At 31.5% G+C, this 18,106-nt stretch overlaps 1 protein-coding gene across 1 annotated transcript; it reads left to right on the top strand.

The window, feature by feature from the left end:
* The first annotated feature begins 13,769 nt into the window (after positions 1–13,769).
* LOC122593153 (GDSL esterase/lipase CPRD49-like) lies at positions 13,770–17,863 on the top strand. The gene is made up of 6 exons (XM_043765518.1): positions 13,770–13,964; positions 15,505–15,582; positions 15,766–15,906; positions 16,458–16,525; positions 16,632–16,769; positions 17,622–17,863. Exons 1-6 carry the CDS (start codon positions 13,854–13,856, stop codon positions 17,743–17,745), a joined length of 660 nt encoding a protein of 219 aa, XP_043621453.1. The 5' UTR covers positions 13,770–13,853; the 3' UTR covers positions 17,746–17,863.
* The last annotated feature ends 243 nt before the right edge of the window (positions 17,864–18,106 follow it).

Raw genomic sequence — 18,106 nt, 5'->3', positions numbered from 1 at the left:
TTTAATTTTTTTAACAAAATTTTTATTTTCAGTTTTTTAACATCAAACATAAAAATTCTGATATAATTTTATTTTTTAAACAACAGAACATTTTACAAAGAATAACAAAGTTTTTGTTTATAAGAAGGTCAATAAAAGTTTAAATACAAAGCTTTGAGGAGATTAGCTAACCACTCTTCCCAACCGAATCAAAGTTTTCCTATTTTTATTTCCATACAATAGACACAAATGAGTAACTATAAAATCAAAAAGACAAGTGTCATGCGATTTGGTCGTTGAGAATACTTCATCATTGCAAAACTTCCAAATGCTCTATCATGCATACTAAGGTCTCTCCTTATACTACCAACTTCTTCCACTATTTATCAACTTTCTCCCTCTAAGAACACCCCAAGAACACTCCCCTCCTTATACTACCACTTCTTCCCTACTTCTTCCACTATTCATCCATCCTTTTAATATTTCTTTTTTTCTTTTTTCACAAAGTTAAACAAACACATTTTATTATAATTAAAACACGTTACATTACTTGAAAATTGATAATATACCCATACGGAGCTTTAGCTTCGTACCCGAAGCAGAAGCAGAGTACGAAGTCACCTTCGCACAAGTAAACCCGTAACGGAGCTTAGCCTCCCGATTAATATGACTATCCCGGAGCTTCGAAGGTAACAAATACCGAGCTCCGAGGAGATATACAATAGAGATCGGATGAAGATCTTTCCTATGATTAATCTATTCAATATATATCAAGCTCCGATATACTCAGGCATAATTAGGTAACAAGATTACCACAAATCTCCTCAAGAAGGAAACAAGATATTTACAAAGGAGGAAGAGATTTACCCTAATTCTCTTACCCTCCTCTCCAAGTTATCTACCCTCTATATAAATAGAGGAGGAGCCTCACGGCATATTCATTCATACTCACTCATAAAATATCGAATTCCTAAACCCTAAGTCGAACACAAATCGACTTATAAACCTCACGCAAAGACGCATCATGCAAGAAAAACCCTAACTCATAGTTTATTCGACCTCCTAATAAACCCCAAACAAATTTCTAAGTCGAATGAATCGACTTAGACATAAAACCACCCGGCGTAAAGCGGTCCCCGACCCTCTGACTGTAAGGGAATCGCCGAATAACACCAACAACCCCACTCACACTCCGGTTGAGCCATAGTGCGATTATTTGATCAAACAAATTGGCGCCATCCGTGGGACCTCCTGTCCTCGAAAACGAACCTAGCCACGATAAAAATAAAAGCATTATGTCGTTCTTGCCTGATCAGCATCTTGAAAAGGCTTATACCATTAGATAAATCCAAATAAATAATGCTTAAATCCAAAAGATTATTGGAGATACAAATTAAGGAAAAGGAGGAAAGAAAATCCAGCAAATAAAATGTTTGGACATAATGTCTAACAATTCAAACATTGAGAATTTGCATCAGCTGAGAGGGAGAAGCATCAGGATCTGCAGATAGGGCACACAAATATTGAGAATGAAGATCCTCGAGATCACTCATGGCTTTGTTGAGAGGACCTATTGTATCCCGCACAAGCTCAGAACCATGAAGAGATATGCGTCCTTCCGCAGCAAGAACACGGATAAGCTCCGACTCGGCATCGACCCTATTCGCATTGCAAAGACTTGAAATCCTTGCACCCACCTCAGACCCATTCAGAAATGCTTTGCAGACATACGGGATCACTTCAGTAATAAGCTGCCTATATTTTCCTCTCAGCTCAACAAGGGCAGCACGGTCATTAACAAGTATCGCATCCTTTGCAGACAAATCCTTTCTCAGCAGAAAAACTTCCTCTTTCTTCGAGTGGGCTCCCTCACGAACATCTTCAAGTTCCGCACTCAACCCGCTCAGCCTAACCTCCAAATCAGAAACTTTAAACTCCAAATATAGTTTCTCTGCTTTCAGTTCCTCAATCTGTTGCGCTGATGGCCCCTTCTCTTCAGGGATCTCGTGAATTCTCGAGTCCAGCACGCTACCAACAATCGCCGTGCAGACGAACGATTGGTTGAAAAACTTGGACAGCTGCGAAACATTTAGACTCGCCAGTTTTGTAGCCCATTCAAAGGGAGCGATAGAGCTAAGGCTATGGTGGCAAGACAACCCGTCAAGAGCTTGGGTCAAAGGGTTGAAACCTACAAAAAAAAAAAAAAAAAAAAAAAAGGGAGAAAGATCATTATAAGGAGAAACTTTAAAAACATCATAAGCATAGAAGGCTACCTGAACTCTCCCTGCCTCCTTAGACTTCCTCGCCTTCTTTCTAGAGGAAGAGACACCGGACCTCCTCGAGGAAGTCTTCTTCCTACTTATCAGGCGTCCAGCAACAGTACCCTGTTCATCACCGGGTTTATCATCTTGTTCCCCACTGGAAGGGCAGTCAGAAACATCAACAACAGGAGGACCGGTTGAGACAGCCTCACGGGAAATGGCCTCACCCGCCTGGCATATGACCTCTAGCCCAACTCGATCACCAGCCTATAGATCGATACCCCCACCGGATGTCCCTAACCCTGAAGCATGAACAGTAGGCGCAGACTTCACAATCAACTGAGCGAGAAATGATTGCCTGTTTATCATTTGCTTGAAAGCCATCTTGCAAAAATATAACGTACGGGAATGAATAACCCTAAAAATACCAATATAGGGGGAGCAGGAACAACAGGGACTATCAAATCAAGAAAAATCCCAAATACATATCAGAAGAGAAAAGGAAAAAAGGATAAAAGAGGAGAAACAAAGGATCTATATGCTGGAAACAGATAAATAAATAGAAGGTAGAATGGATCTATAAAAGTGCATATTATTGGGAATTTCTCGCCATTAGGGTTTCAGGAAAGATGGATTCAGATCAAAACAATACCAAAATGAATCTAGTTAAAGTCACGTACCTTGAGTAACAGAGCAGCCGTATGGAGAAAGAGATAGGAAATTCGTCAAAAATCGCGGCCGCCGGAAAAAGTTATTATCTCTATTATTTTGTTTAAGTATTTATGTGTGAAGAATAAGCGTATTTTTGCAGGAGCCACTACTTAAATTCAAAACCGTTGAATACGTATACAATACATATCCCATGATTGTCGGCCCAATAAGCGCAAGTTATTTGGGTGGCCTCCGTTAAGGGTGGCCTACGGAGAAGAATTAGCGGTTGAGTCTAATGCGACATCCTAAAGATAGCATCTCCCATCAGACTGGGGGCTTGATGATATACCCATACCCCGAAGCAGAAGAAGAGTACGAAGTCACCTTCGCACAAGTAAACCCCTAACGGAGCTTAACCTCTGATTAATATGACTATCCTGGAGCTCCGAAGGTAACAAATACCGAGCTCCGAGGAGATATACAATAGAGATCGGATGAAGATCTTTCCTATGATTAATCTATTAAATATATATCAAGCTCCGATATACTCAGGCATAATTAGGTAACAAGATTACCACAAATCTCCTCAAGAAGGAAATAAGATATTTACAAAGGAGGAAGAGATTTACCCTAATTCTCTTACCCTGCTCTTCAAGTTATCTACCCTCTATATAAATAGAGGATGAGCCTCACGACATATTCATTCATACTCACTCATAACATATCGAATTCCTAAACCCTAAGTCGAACACAAATCGACTTATAAACCTCACTAAAATACGCATAATGCAAGAAAAACCCTAACTCATAGTTTATTCGACCTCCGAATAAACCCCAAACAAAACCCTAAGTCGAACGAATCGACTTAGACATAAAACCACCCGGCGTAAAGCGGTCTCTGGCTCTTTGGCCGTAAGGGAATCGCCGAATAACACCAACAACCCTACTCACACCTCCGGTTGAGCCATATTGCGATTATTTGATCAAACAAAAATAAAATATAGTACTTGAAAAAAAACACGAAAGACATAATAATGATACGATTACTCTTCATCTTCATCATCTTTTATTGACAGTTTTCCTATGCCACGGTAAGCGCGTTCGTCGAGCCACCACTTGTCGTGTTGCGGAGATTTGACTTCATCCGTTGTTTTGTTTTCCCCGCAATTGTCGTGGTACGATTCGGCCTAAGTGCATTGGTCACCCAACGTGTGACCGGCTTCAAAAACATCATCAATCACCCTGCTAACCCTTTTGGCATCATCATGTAGAAACAAAGAATATGTATCTTCGTGTTTTGAGACCTTTCGCCGTGGTGCTTGTATCGCCTCAACCTTTTGCTCGCATTGTCGCCTTTTCTTCGGAAGGTAGCCCATGACCCCAGAGAGGTCAGGTTGAAGGAGGGTGTCCTCTTTCATGTCAGCTATTATTTGTGTTTTCATCTCATCTTCGGTCAGACGAGGTCGGTGAACATTCTTTTTTGATGATGAGAACGCCATTATTATTATTATTATTATTATTATTATTACTACTATTATTATTATTATTATTATTATTATTATCTACCAATATATATATATATATATAACAAGGTGCTAAATTTATTCATAAACAAACAAAAACCCTTTGTTGGATTTCATCTTTGATTTAGAACCATTAGATCAAATTTAATTAATTCATCTTTATTAAATGACAATATTAATACTTATACTTTCTATAACTATACAAAAAAATCTTCCTTTATATTTAATTTACACATTTTGATTTTTCATCACAAATTTACACTTTTTACCCAATAATACAAGAACCCTTTGATGGATTTCATCTTTAATTTAGAACCATTAGATCAAATTTAATTATTTCATCTTTATTAAATGACAATATTAATACTTATACTTTTTACAACTATACAAAAAAATCCCCCTTTATATTTAATTTAGCTTCTAAATATGCATGACTATTGTAAGTACTATTATAAAGGAATTTGAAAAAAATATAACGTTTTTACAAACAACTATATTCTCAATTTACTGTATATTTACCGAAACGAAGAAAATACCCTTTTTCCAACCTTTTTTTTTTCTATTCTATTAAAAATAAAAACAACTTAAAATTTTTACTCTACCAATAGACGGGTTTATCTCAAAAATAATGTTTCTAACCAAGTGATGTACTTTCAAAGAAGAGGCCTATGACAACAAAATCAATGTTTGTATATATTCTTTATTTGTTAATATTTTGTAGGAACAAAATTACAAAAATACCTTAAAAAAGTTTACATTGTACCAAAATTGGAGTGGGATTCCATCCATAGTTATATTTCATAAATTTTGCAAAGTTATTATAGAATAAAATTTAAACTCAATACTAATGTGTTGTCTATGATGGATTCTAAACTCAATACTACTGCGTTGTCTATGATGGATTCTAAAAAAGTGGGTGGTTTAGGTTTTGGTGGTCTAGGTACTCTTAAATTAGCATTGATATGTACAAATAGATATGACATGTGGTTCAAAATCCGAATTACGTTAGGTTTAAAATCATCAATGTGATTCATGGTTCTAAGTCTACATTCCTGTGTAAAACAAATGGTAATAATATATAGGCAAATATATGTTTCTCATTCTCTGAGGCACACTTGATTGCTAACCCCCTTAAGATGTTATTAAAGAACAGTTGGGAGTGACAATAAGACAAGATTCACCAAATTGGAGTGAGGACTCCATCCATGGTTATATTTCATAAATTTTACAAAGTTATTATAGAAAAAAATTTAAACTCAATACTAATGCGTTGTCTATGATAGATTCTAACTCAGTAATTCAAAGTATTTATGATATATTATTTTTCTCTATTTCGATTGATAAATATCACAACTTCATTTATATGGTGGAAGGGATAAGGGAACAGGGGGTCGAACTAGGAAAGTGAAATGTAATGGATCTACTAGAAGGCAATTGTCAGGTAAAAAAGTTGGTGATTTAGGTTTTGGTGCTCTGGATACTCTTTAATTTAGCATTGATATGTACAAATGGATATGACATGTGGCTCAAAATCTGAATTACGTTAGGTTTAAAATCATCAATGTGATTCATGGTTCTGAGTCTGCGTTCTTGTGTAAACAAATGGTAATAATAAATGGAAAAATATATGTTTCTCATTCTCTGAGGCATACTCGATTGCTAGCCCCCTTAAGATGTTATTAAAGAACAGTTGGGAATGAAAATAAGACAATACTCACCAAATTGCAGTGAGGACTCCATCCATAGTTATATTTCATAAATTTTGTAAAGTTATTATACAATAAAATCTAAATTCAATGCTAATGCGTTGTCAATGATGGATTCTAACTCGACAATTCAAAGTATTTAGGATATATTATTTTTCTCTATTTCAATTGATAAAGATCACAACTTCATTTTTTTGGTAGAAGAGGTAAGGGAGGGAGGGGGGTCGAACTCAGAAAATGAAATGTAATGGATTTACTGGAAGACAATTGTCAGGTAAAAAAGTGGGTGGTTTATGTTTTGGTGGTTTGGATACTCTTAATTTAGTATTGATATGTACAAATGGATATGACATGTGGTTCAAATATGAATTACGTTAGGTTTAAAATCATTAATATGATTCATGGTTCAGAGTCTATGTTCCTGTGTAAAATAAAGGAAAAAATCCATAAAAAGATAACTTTTTTACTTAAAATTCCTAATAAGGGGAACCTATTTAAATCTCGTCTATTAAAAGAATTTCATTTCTAAACATTTCCCAATAAAGGTAATGCGTTAGTTTTCATCATTAGTTACCCGTTAAGTGTCCCGTCATCATGCCACATCGTTAAAAAAACTAACGTGGGCATCTGTATTTGTATAATACATCTATATCCTCACTTTATTCAAGAACTCGCTGGATCAACATAACCATACGGCGGCCGGAAAATTCAAGAACTCGCCGGAAAACTTATTTTTGTGATATCTCATTCGTTTTCTTCGAGTTAAGACTTGAGAGTGGTACCAAAACGCTTAGAATTACGTTTCGCACAAACGCTGGCCGATCAATTCTTCAAAAAACTACGCCGGAAAGTTCGCCGGAAAAGTGACCGTCAACAAAAATCAGATAATCAGAAAAATGAAAACATGAAGATTATCGGAATTTGATTGCGAACAAAACCTAACGGTTTTTAGATCAAAACAATGAAAAACTATGAAGAATCGAAGAAAAAAGGCATGAAGAGTTTTTCAATGAGAAACTTTAAAGGCCTAAATAAATGGATTTAAACACAACTGGAACTCGAAATCCATATGTACATCCATAGATCGTGTCTAGCAACATGTCTAATTAAGATATTATTCAAAACTCCCCGGAATCTGGTCAACGTCGGTCAATAAACAACCCGTTTTTCTTCATGTGCAGATCGGAATCGTTGTTTCTGTCTCTTTCTTATTTCAAAGGTGAGTGTGTGTGCAAGTGTATGTTATTGTGTTAAGTTCAGATTGTTAAGGTCAAATTGTGTTATTGTGTACGTTTCTTTTCTTACTTTCTGATTTGCGTTTTCGTTTCTTTCTTCTTGTTTCTCTAATGTTGGGTATATATATATATATATATATATATATATATATATATATATATGACCCTTATTTTGAGAAGCCATTTTTTTTAAGAACCGTGAGAACTCCTAATATTTATGTTGTATCATATTTTTTTTTGTTCATTCGCATGTGAAACATTATAAAAATATATGTTGCAGAAGAAATTCCGTTTGTCACATGTGAACAGAAAATGTGAACAAATTCATTCAAAAGTTCATAAAAGGCTAATTTGAAGATTTCATAAAAAAGTTTCTTCTACAACATACCTTTTTATATCATTTTACATGTGAATGAACAAAAAAAACATGTGAACAAGTATATTATCTAAGAGTTCTCATGGTTTTTCAAAAAAAAATGGTTCTCAAAATAAGGAAACTATATATATATATAAACATGTAAATATATATTGTTATTGTCATCCACGTATACTTTGTAAATGATGTGGCATGGTGACTTGGAAATTAACGGATAGTAACAACGAAAACTAACGATATTACTTTTATTGAGAAATTTATAAAAATGAAATCTTTTTAATAGATGAAACCTAAATAGATTCCCTTTATTAGGAATTTTGAGTAAAAAGATTACCTTTTTATGGATTTTTCCCTAAAATAAATCATAATAATATATGGGCAAATATATGTTCCTCATTCTCTGAGACACACTCGATTGCTAGCCCCATTAAGATGTTATTAAAGAACAGTTGGGAATGAAAATAAGACAATATTTTGGAATGATCATTGGATTGATGGTGACAATCTCGCAACTCAGTTTAGAAGGTTGTATGCCTTGGCACCATCTAAAGAATGTGTCATCTGTGATATTTTTTATAATATGACATGAAAATCTGAATGAAATCGAGATATTTGTGATGACATGGATAAGTAATAACATTTGGCATTGAATAATTATTTATTCAGTAAGACTTAATGAGCAACACAATAAGTGTTTGTGAAATTATCAAGGTAACAAAAATGTTAATAAAGTGAAATTAAATATTTTAATTTCTTAACGTATTATTAATTAAGAAAATAGTATTTTAGATATATATATATAAAAACATAAAAATATATTTACCTGCGTATTACGCGGGACAATAATCTAGTTACTATTAATGAAAATAACAATATATAATAATAATAAATAATAAACAAATAAATAAGATAATGATAATAATAATAATAATAATAATAATAATAATAATAGTAATAAAAACAATGAATGATAATAAATAAATATAATACTAAATATAAATAAAAATAATTATAAACAAATAATAATAATAAATATATGACAATCATAATACATTTAAAAATATAAATAAAATAAAAAATAATAATGTAAAAAATAAAAACAATAAAATGTTAATACTAGTAAAAATAGTAATAAAAAATATTGAATGAAAAAATAAAAATAAATACTAATAAAGTAATATTAAATATAAATACTAATAATAAATAAATAATAATAAAGATACGATGATAACAATATGAATAAAAATAATAATAACATAAAAAGTAATAACATTAATAATAATAATAGTAATAAAGAATCAAAAAGTTAATAATAATAAAATAACAATAATAATAATAAATAAGAATAATATTAATAAATAAAAGTATTATAATTATTATGTTTTAATAATAAAAATTAATAAAAAAATAAGAAAATAATAATATTAATGATAACAAAAATAAAAGATAAATGTTAAAATGTTAATAATATTAATAATAGCATAATAATAAATAAGAATAATATTAATAGAATAATAATATTACAAATATAATTTTTTTAATAATAATAGTTAAAAAATAACATTGATAATAATATTAGTAAATATTAAATAATAATAATATAAATTATTATAATAAAATATAATGGTTATAATATTTTTATATTAGTATTGAGAATTAATTATATTAATAATGATATTGATAATATTAATATAATGATAACAATAATAACAATAGTAGAAGTAATAATAATAATAAGGGTTTATTAGTAAAATATTTGAATTCCTATGGAATTCAAAACATTTCATGGCTTTTGAGAAGGAATTCTAAATTCCATGATATAAGGAATCGAAAAGAAAGTAACAAATTCCAATTTCATTATTTTCACCAACCAAACATGGTTAGGAATGGAATTCAGATTCCAATTTAAGGGAATTTCTTTGAATTCTACGAACCAAACATCCCCTTATACAATTGGTATAATGCTCTTAAACAAAAACATACTTTTTTTTTCCGGATAGTATTTTGAATCTTTTTTTTTTTGCATTTTATTATTCTTATTGTATCTTTTTAAGACATTATGCTATTTTGTTGCATCTATGTTTTTTTAAGGTTGTTGTTATTTTTCATTACAAATGACGAGCATGATACCCGTGCAATATGTATCCAAAAGTTTATCTTGTAAAAAACGTGTCTATGATGATAAAATGAGTAGCGTAGAAAAAAACGTGACTAACATTTTTAACAAAATCTTGCATTTTTTAGAAGGAAACGAGATATGATATCTTAGGTTGCCCATAAAATTATTATATTTATTTTAAAGATAAACTTGTTTAAATCTCACATCTTTTATACGTTTTCTTAAGTATGGATGGCGTGTTGTTGTTTTTGATAGCTTTGTTCATTTTCCATAATAACTGTAGTAAATTAATAACTAAAAGTTTATCTATCATTTTTATTTTGTTTTGTTTAGTTTTGATAATGACAGCTTGACAACCTTATTAAAAATATATTATTAGTAGCATTTTACCCGCAAAATACGGCGGTGTAGTGGTGGCGGGGGTGGTTGGTAGTGGTGGTGTCATGACGGGTGGTGACGGTGTGGTTATTAATGTAAAAATAATTAATGTAACGTGGTAATGTGGTTATTTTAAAAGTTGATGGGTCTATTTTGCCAATTATTTCATTAAGGGACTTATAAGTATTTTATAGTGGAGATGTTTAAATTATGAATAGAAAAGAAACAATTAATTAATCCATTAAGGGTATAATAGTCATTTCATATGAAGATATTTTTATGAGAGAGGGTATTGAAAAATATTAGGAGGGAGAGTTTGCGTGATAATTTTTATAAGGAAAATGATAAATCTTCCTAACTAAATAACCTAATAATCCTCATAATACATTAAGAAGATAACATGTGATATCTATTAATTATCTTTTTTATTCTTGTCCCTTAATTTTTTCACATGTCATCATCTCATAATTAGAAAGATTATTAGACTATTTGGTTAGCAGGATTAATTATTTCCTTTTTTTATAAAGTAGCAGAGATATTACATATGGGAAATGATTAATCCTCCTAACAAATAACCAAAAAATTCTCCTAACTATTGGATGATAATATACGGAAAAATCAGGGGGCAAAATTAAGAAAGAAAGTTAGTGGATAATATATATATATATATATAAGAAAAGTGAGTATGGGGTTGTGATGCATTTAACTTGGGTAAAAAAACCCCTCACATATCAATTTTAATATTTTGAATAAATGTTTGGCCCTCATTATTTTTATGGTTTAAAAAAAGGTATGTGAGGGGTTTTTCACCCAACTTAAGTAACATCATATTCCTTTCTTCATATCTATAATATAACTAAAAGTGGAGGTTGAGGGTACACTTAACACCCTTAATCCTACTCCTTTAGCGTAATACTTCCTCCTTATTAATCCTCTATTTTTTTTAATATTTATTTAATAAAAATGGCCGACCTTTAATAAAAAAAATCTTATAAGCCAACACATGTTAACCGTCATATACGACTCCGTGTTGTGCATGTATGAATTGTTTCGGAGTGGAACAACCCGAAGAAAATCGAAACGTTCGAGATGGTCTTTGTTAATGAATTGATATGTATTTTCCAAATTATATACTCTACAGTGTTTGTTTCACTTTTTATTTAACTAAAGTTGAAAAAAAAGGTAAACTAAAATTAATATTATATAGTGTTAATTTTCATATGTTTATTTTTTAGCTTTCGTATTGATTAAGTTTTGATATTGGTCATACACTTTTTGTTTATCTTTTTATTTAACTAAAGTTGGAAAAAAAAAGGTAAAATATAATCAAATATTTATATGGAGTTAATTTTCATATGTTTCTTCTTTAGCTTTCGTATTTATTAAATTTTGATATTGGTCATACACTTTTTATTTTATAATTATTGTAAGATTTATATATCTAGAGACTACCCTTCTAATGGACGATTCTAAACACTAGTATATATATATATATATATAGGGTAAAGTTATTTTGAGAACCCTTTTTTTTACGAGAACCTTTGAGAACTTTTCAAATTAAGCCCAATCGATGATTGTTCTTTATATGAAAATTGTTTTTTGATTGTTTTCTAAATAACTTATGTGTAATTTTAAAATTTATAATTGTGTGGAGACATGGATTATCATCCGTTATACAATTATGTGGAGATTTGGATACTTGATCATATGTGCACGAATATTGCTATGATCACATGTATGCAAGTCGATCACATGTAATCATAGCAATATTCGTGCACATGTGATCAAGAATCCAAATCTCCACATAATTGTATAACGGATGATAATCCATGCCCCACACAATTATAAACTTCAAAATTACACATAAGTTATTCAGAAAACAATCAAAAAACAATTTTTATGTAAAGAATAATCATCGGTTGAGCTTGATTTGAAAAGTTCTCAAAGGTTCTCACAAAAAAATTTCTCAAAATAACTTTTCAATATATATCTATACTACTTATTAAAGAAAATACCCCCATGTTGAAAAGTTACATGGGAGGAAATGTCTAAGATGTCCTCCCATGTAATATTTTCATCTACCACCCTTAAAATATTTAATATTTTCACTTACACTATCCCCTCAACATTAATGATTAAATTGCATTATCAATCCTTTATCATTTGAAAATATCTCCATTAACCTTTTACATAAATAATTTACGCCAATTGACGTTTCATCTACCACCAGCAGTCGCCCCTACCATTACATCATCGCCGTCACGACCACCGCCGTATTGCGCGGGTAACGTGCTAGTATATATCTATAACTCTTATAAAAAAGTAGTTAACCAAGCTTTTTAAAGCCTTCTTACAATCTAAACTATATTTAAAAAATGCCACATAAGATTTTATCCTATGTGTCAACTCCATATTTTTTTCAAAAATAAACTATTTAGAAAAAAAATGAACTTATATATCTATATATCTATATTAAAACAATAAGAATCCTAGCCTTCTAAAGCCTTCTTTCAATCTAAAGCTACTTTTAAATATTGCCACATAGGATTTTATCCTACGTGGCATCTCCATACATTTTTTATAATATATTTATTTTATAACCTTTATTTATTCTCAAAATAATCTATTTTATTTTATTAAATATAATATAATATATTAATCATAATTATATACACAAGATAAAAAAATAATATCAAAATGCATATTAAAAAAATAAAATAACGTCCATGCATCTACTAAATTGGCACACATATTTGACAAAAATAATATTATTTATTAAAATATATACAACTTTAAAGACTATATCAAATTTTAGAAATTATTTGAATATATTATTAGATTATATATGACCAATCAATTTTGTTGAATCTCTTTTTTTTTTCCTTTTTGCCAAAACTTTAACTAAAGTTGGTTGTTATTCTAATCATAAAACAAAGTTATTATATAATAAAAAGCAAAAACTATAATGATTTTCTCTTATTTATCTTATTGGGTTTTTTTTACTTATCCGTATTGTATTTATGTGTATTTCATATGACTAAATTTATGTGTATTTCATATGACTAAATTTATGTGTATTTTATATGACTAAATTTTGTCATGTTTGGTTTTTACTTTGTACATATTATTACGTTTGATGAATATATAACATGTTACATTATTACGCGATTTACGTTTGATATGTTGTAGTGTTAATCTACATGGTGAATACATTTTTACGCGATTTATGGCTACACAAATGGTGTTGTTGATGATATCAAAATATCTTAGGTTAAATATTCTTAGAAAGGATGTGTAATCACTATAGTAGGTTAAGTGACTGTGCTATCGACATGTCCTAAAAAACATAGGGTGACCAGAGTGATACATGAATTAACCATGAACTATAACATAATCAATTTTTACATAATAAACCTATAGAATAGCTATTTACTAATGTATAAAATAATCTTTTTAGCTAGCCGTGCATCGCGCGGGGTAAAATACCTAGTATATATATATATATATATATAGTATCACACTCTCAAAATTTTAGGAGTAATTTAGATGAGTGATTGACTGTTTGTTGACACACATAAGACGACGAGCGAAACACCAGGAGGACCGACTTAAAGGAGAGACAGAAATGGTCGGACCAAAAAGACCACAGTTCGTGTTGTTTGGCTCCTCAATTGTTGAATATAGCTTTCGTGAGCAAGGCTGGGGTGCCATTCTTGCTGACATTTATTCTCGCAAGGTTTGTTTGTTTTTTCTTTCTTTCTAATCAATTTCTATATCTACAATTGTTGTCTTATTCTTATTTTCTTTTAAGTTTTGAATTTTAATTAATTTTGAACATCATCAAAGACTACTACACCATCGTCTATATGTATTCATGTACATCCCTCTTTCGATTACTGATAATTATTGGTATTTATAATGTTTTAGTGTGATTAGGGAACAATATTTCTTGGTAGGAATTAAGCATGAACTACCTTTTTTATTATTGACTTTTAGGTCCATTGAACTTTTAAATTTTGTACATGGGATTTTGGTGGTTTTTTGGGCATTTTTTGGCAACTCTTTTTTTTTTTTTCTTTAATAGATGGATAAAATAGTACATGGTGGAAGGGGGAATTAGTTGTACCATTTGGGGTTGTTACACATTAGATACTTGTTACAAGGTTAAGACCAGATATATATGGACAAAATATATATTACTTTACCATATTTTAATATGTTGATCGCTTAGAAATCATTAACATTGATGCGAGTTAAATGAACCAATGGCGGAGCTAGGAATTTCAGTCTGAGGCCCTAGGCACTGAAATCAACACAAGTTTCACACAATCTCACGCTGATTCAAACTACAGCAGTGTGCCCTTTTAGATAACAACTAATTTTTTACTTAGGGGTACTCAAACGGTTGGGTACTTGGGTGTCGGTTTTATGGGGTTTTTTCAATCAGTTATACTGAAAAGTTAGGACTGCTCGACGAGCAAACCAATTCTAATCATAACCAATCCAATCCAACAAAATGTAAAATATCGATTGAACTATAGTCTATAGCATATTTGGTTAAGTAGTGTAAAACAAAAATGAACAGATCCTGACATCCTGTAAAATGCTATTCATTCAATGTTGGTTAAGTAATGTAAAACCTCCTTGAAAATGTAAAAGATCATGTGAAATGCTATTCACATTTTCAAGGAGGTTTTACATTACTTCAACATCGGACGAAAAGTACCGGATCAAAATGAACAAGGGTTTGTATCTGGTGGTGTAAGTAACTTCTACACATTTTCTATTGTGTGAATGTAACTTTCATTTAGTTCATTGTATGTAAGTAACCTGCTAGACTGAACGATTAATGTAAAATTGTATACGTGGCAAACCATATGAGCTGCCACGTAGAAGTTTTTGATTGGCAACGTAAAAGTTTTACATTAAACATTCAATTTAGCGGGGTTAGTTACATACAATGAACCAAATGAAAGTTACATTCACACAATAGAAAAAGTGTACAAGTTACTTACACACTCAGATACTTAACCCAATGAACTATAGCTTATTTTGTTTGTTTGGATTGGGTGTTGGGTAGTTCTTAACTTTTTAAATTACTGATTTACCCCCTCGAACCAACATCTAACATTTTGGGCTTGTTCTGTTAACGAAATTCCAACCCTGTGATTCTGCATGTTCAAATTTTTTTTTTTTTTGGCATGAAAATGCAATCTAGTCAACTTAATGAAATATTAGTAACAGATGGATTGTTTGTTCACATGTAAATGGTGTAGGCAGACATATTTTTGCGAGGATATGGTGGTTGGAACTCCAGGAAAGCTGTGGCTGTACTGGATCAAGTTTTTCCAAAGGTAATTATTATTTTTGATATTTTATTGATATTCGAAGTAATAAATAGTTGGCAACTTATAATTGAAAGTTATTTTTAATGCCTATAAGATATTTATAAGTATCCTGAACGTCTAAGCTATATTCATCAAGTGATACAATACTTTTGTCAATTGTATATTCTCTTTCAACATGTCTGTCTGAAGGATGAAGCAGTGCAACCATCTCTGGTTATAGTTTATTTTGGAGGTAACGACTCTGTGGGTCCTCGTCCAGATGAACTATGTCCTCATGTACCTTTGCCTGAGTATGTTGAAAATATGAGGAAAATTGCTATCCATCTCAAGGTACGTTTTACCTTTAAAAATTATGTACACCCAACATGGTCAAGTAATAAAGCATTGCTATAGTAGAGTGGCGTTTCCTATAAGACCTTAAACTTGATTGTTCGTGTCACTGTGTCAGTCAAAGTCATGTTCGAGTCTGAACTACGTATAAAGAAACAACACAATATACGTGGAAGTTATTCATTCATAAAGTGAGGCATGACTGGCAATAAACTTTCCAAAACTGAGAACTATGTATGAGGTGGCTATTGAGCCACAAACTGTAACTCTATAGTTTCGACTCTTGGTGTGTCAAATTTGATTGCACCAAACATATAGTGTCAAATTTGGGTTTTGCTAAACAAAGCCCGAAGGGTTGTATATAATGTGCTTAAAATAGTTGTACACTTGCCATAAAATACAGGGAGTGGGATTCTGATATGGAAGGTACAATGGGCAACTTTGCCCTTAATTATCGAAAGTTCAAGTAATTATTACTTAGTTAGGATATACAAATTGCTTTATAAAGTATCCATGAGACCATGACACTACATATTGTTACCTGTTACCAGAGCCTTTCAGAAAAAACACGCATAATATTTCTTTCTGCTCCTCCCGTGAACGAGGCACAACTTACAGGGTAATTATTGCCGACGAATGTTCTTTTTTCAGTTTTTCTTCTGATTTTCCTTCTGATTCTTAATATATTTTATGACACTTTTAGAATTGTTCTTCTGTCAAACCAGTCCTAATCATCGCACAACTGAACTGTGCCAAAAGTATGCAGAAGCTTGTGTAGAAATATCCCAAGAGATGGGGATTAAGGCTATTAACCTTTGTACTGCATTTAAGCAGCATAGTGACTGGCTGACAACATGCTTTATGTGAGTATGCTTTCCAGGCTTCCAAAACTTTGCTTACATTCTAGGAATTCTTCCTTTTATGTTTCTTGCTTCTAATTCTCTTTTAGCCCTTCCGTCTTTGCTTTGACTACTTATCAACCTTGGTTGCTTATTTTGTGTAAGGGTTAATTGCTGAAAAGAGCATGGTACTTCAGGTGTTTTACTGCTTATACTAAACTACTAGGGCAGATGAAAATTTTCAGTGATAGTATTTCATTTAGAATTTATTGCCAGTTTTGACTTTTAACAATCAGTGACAAATCACCAAGAATGTTGTTAGTGCTTTTAACCACTTTTAACATTATTACAGAAATGAAAGTATGTTGTTAGCATCAGTCAAAAGTGGAAGCACATTGCTAACAACGATAAAAAAGGAAGTTAACACCTGCTTGTGTTAGTAAACTTTTGGAACTGTTTTAAGTATGCTGCTTGTAGTTAATATACTACTATGCTTGTGTTAGTAAGTTTTTGGAAGTAGATTGCTTTTGAGAGCCTTTAAGCCTCTATGAAGCTGCTTAGGATGTTAAAGTGTACTGTAATTGTAAAAGTATCTGAGACATTAACTTTTCCCCAAAAATAAAAATTCGAGCATTTGTTGCTTACAAAAACGACGGAGTTTTTTATACAAAAATGTTTTGTGTGAACACAACCTAACCTATGCCAAAAGTGACCCAGTTTGACCCAAACCTATTTTTACATGTTATTGGACTGCCTAATTTACCATATATATCAAGTTGCATCAGGAGTCTATTTGGTTCATGTAGATATGTTTGCGTTTGACCAATTTTTTCATAATAACAGTTCATTATTGAATAATTGTTTTTCCAACCTCAGTGACGGAGTGCATTTAACATCTGTCGGGAGCAAAATAGTGGCAAAAGAGATACTAAAAGTCCTTACAGAAGCCGACTGGAAACCGAGTTTGCATTGGGAAGCTTTGCCTTTAGAGTTTTCTTAGAACTCGGGGTTGGATCGAATAATCATTCTTAATTGGTTCATCTATTCTATGAAGTTTCAGGTTATGACAAAAATGCTTTCTTAATCTGAGTATATACCAGTTACAATCACATTCAGCACACCCTTGTTATTTTAGAAAAGATGGTAGCTAAAAGTGTTTTCGATTAACCTAACCAGATTTATTTTGACACGTACAAAAAGGTTATGTGTCTTGACACATAACCTTCTATCCTGCCATTTTGTCGCGTCTAATCTTAACAATTTACAATTTCACATCAACCACGTACGTCTAGGTGGCTTGGAAAAACCAGGCTCGCTTGATGACGCTCTATACATATAGAACCAAGAAATTTTTAAATAAG

Source organism: Erigeron canadensis, chromosome 3, assembly GCF_010389155.1.
Source record: "Erigeron canadensis isolate Cc75 chromosome 3, C_canadensis_v1, whole genome shotgun sequence".
Lineage (NCBI taxonomy): Eukaryota > Viridiplantae > Streptophyta > Magnoliopsida > Asterales > Asteraceae > Erigeron > Erigeron canadensis.
The sequence above is the reverse complement of the archived record's forward strand: the minus strand, read 5'-3'. Positions and strand labels throughout refer to the sequence as shown.

What these genes read in the sequence shown, in the direction of transcription:
- LOC122593153 (XM_043765518.1), top strand. Translation starts at nt 13,854, where the DNA reads ATGGTCGGACCAAAAAGACCACAGTTCGTGTTGTTTGGCTCCTCAATT. An exon ending in CTGACATTTATTCTCGCAAG is followed by an intron (nt 13,965 to 15,504) that starts GTTTGTTTGTTT and finishes TAAATGGTGTAG; the next exon opens with GCAGACATATTTTTGCGAGG. An exon ending in TGGCTGACAACATGCTTTAT is followed by an intron (nt 16,770 to 17,621) that starts GTGAGTATGCTT and finishes TTCCAACCTCAG; the next exon opens with TGACGGAGTGCATTTAACAT.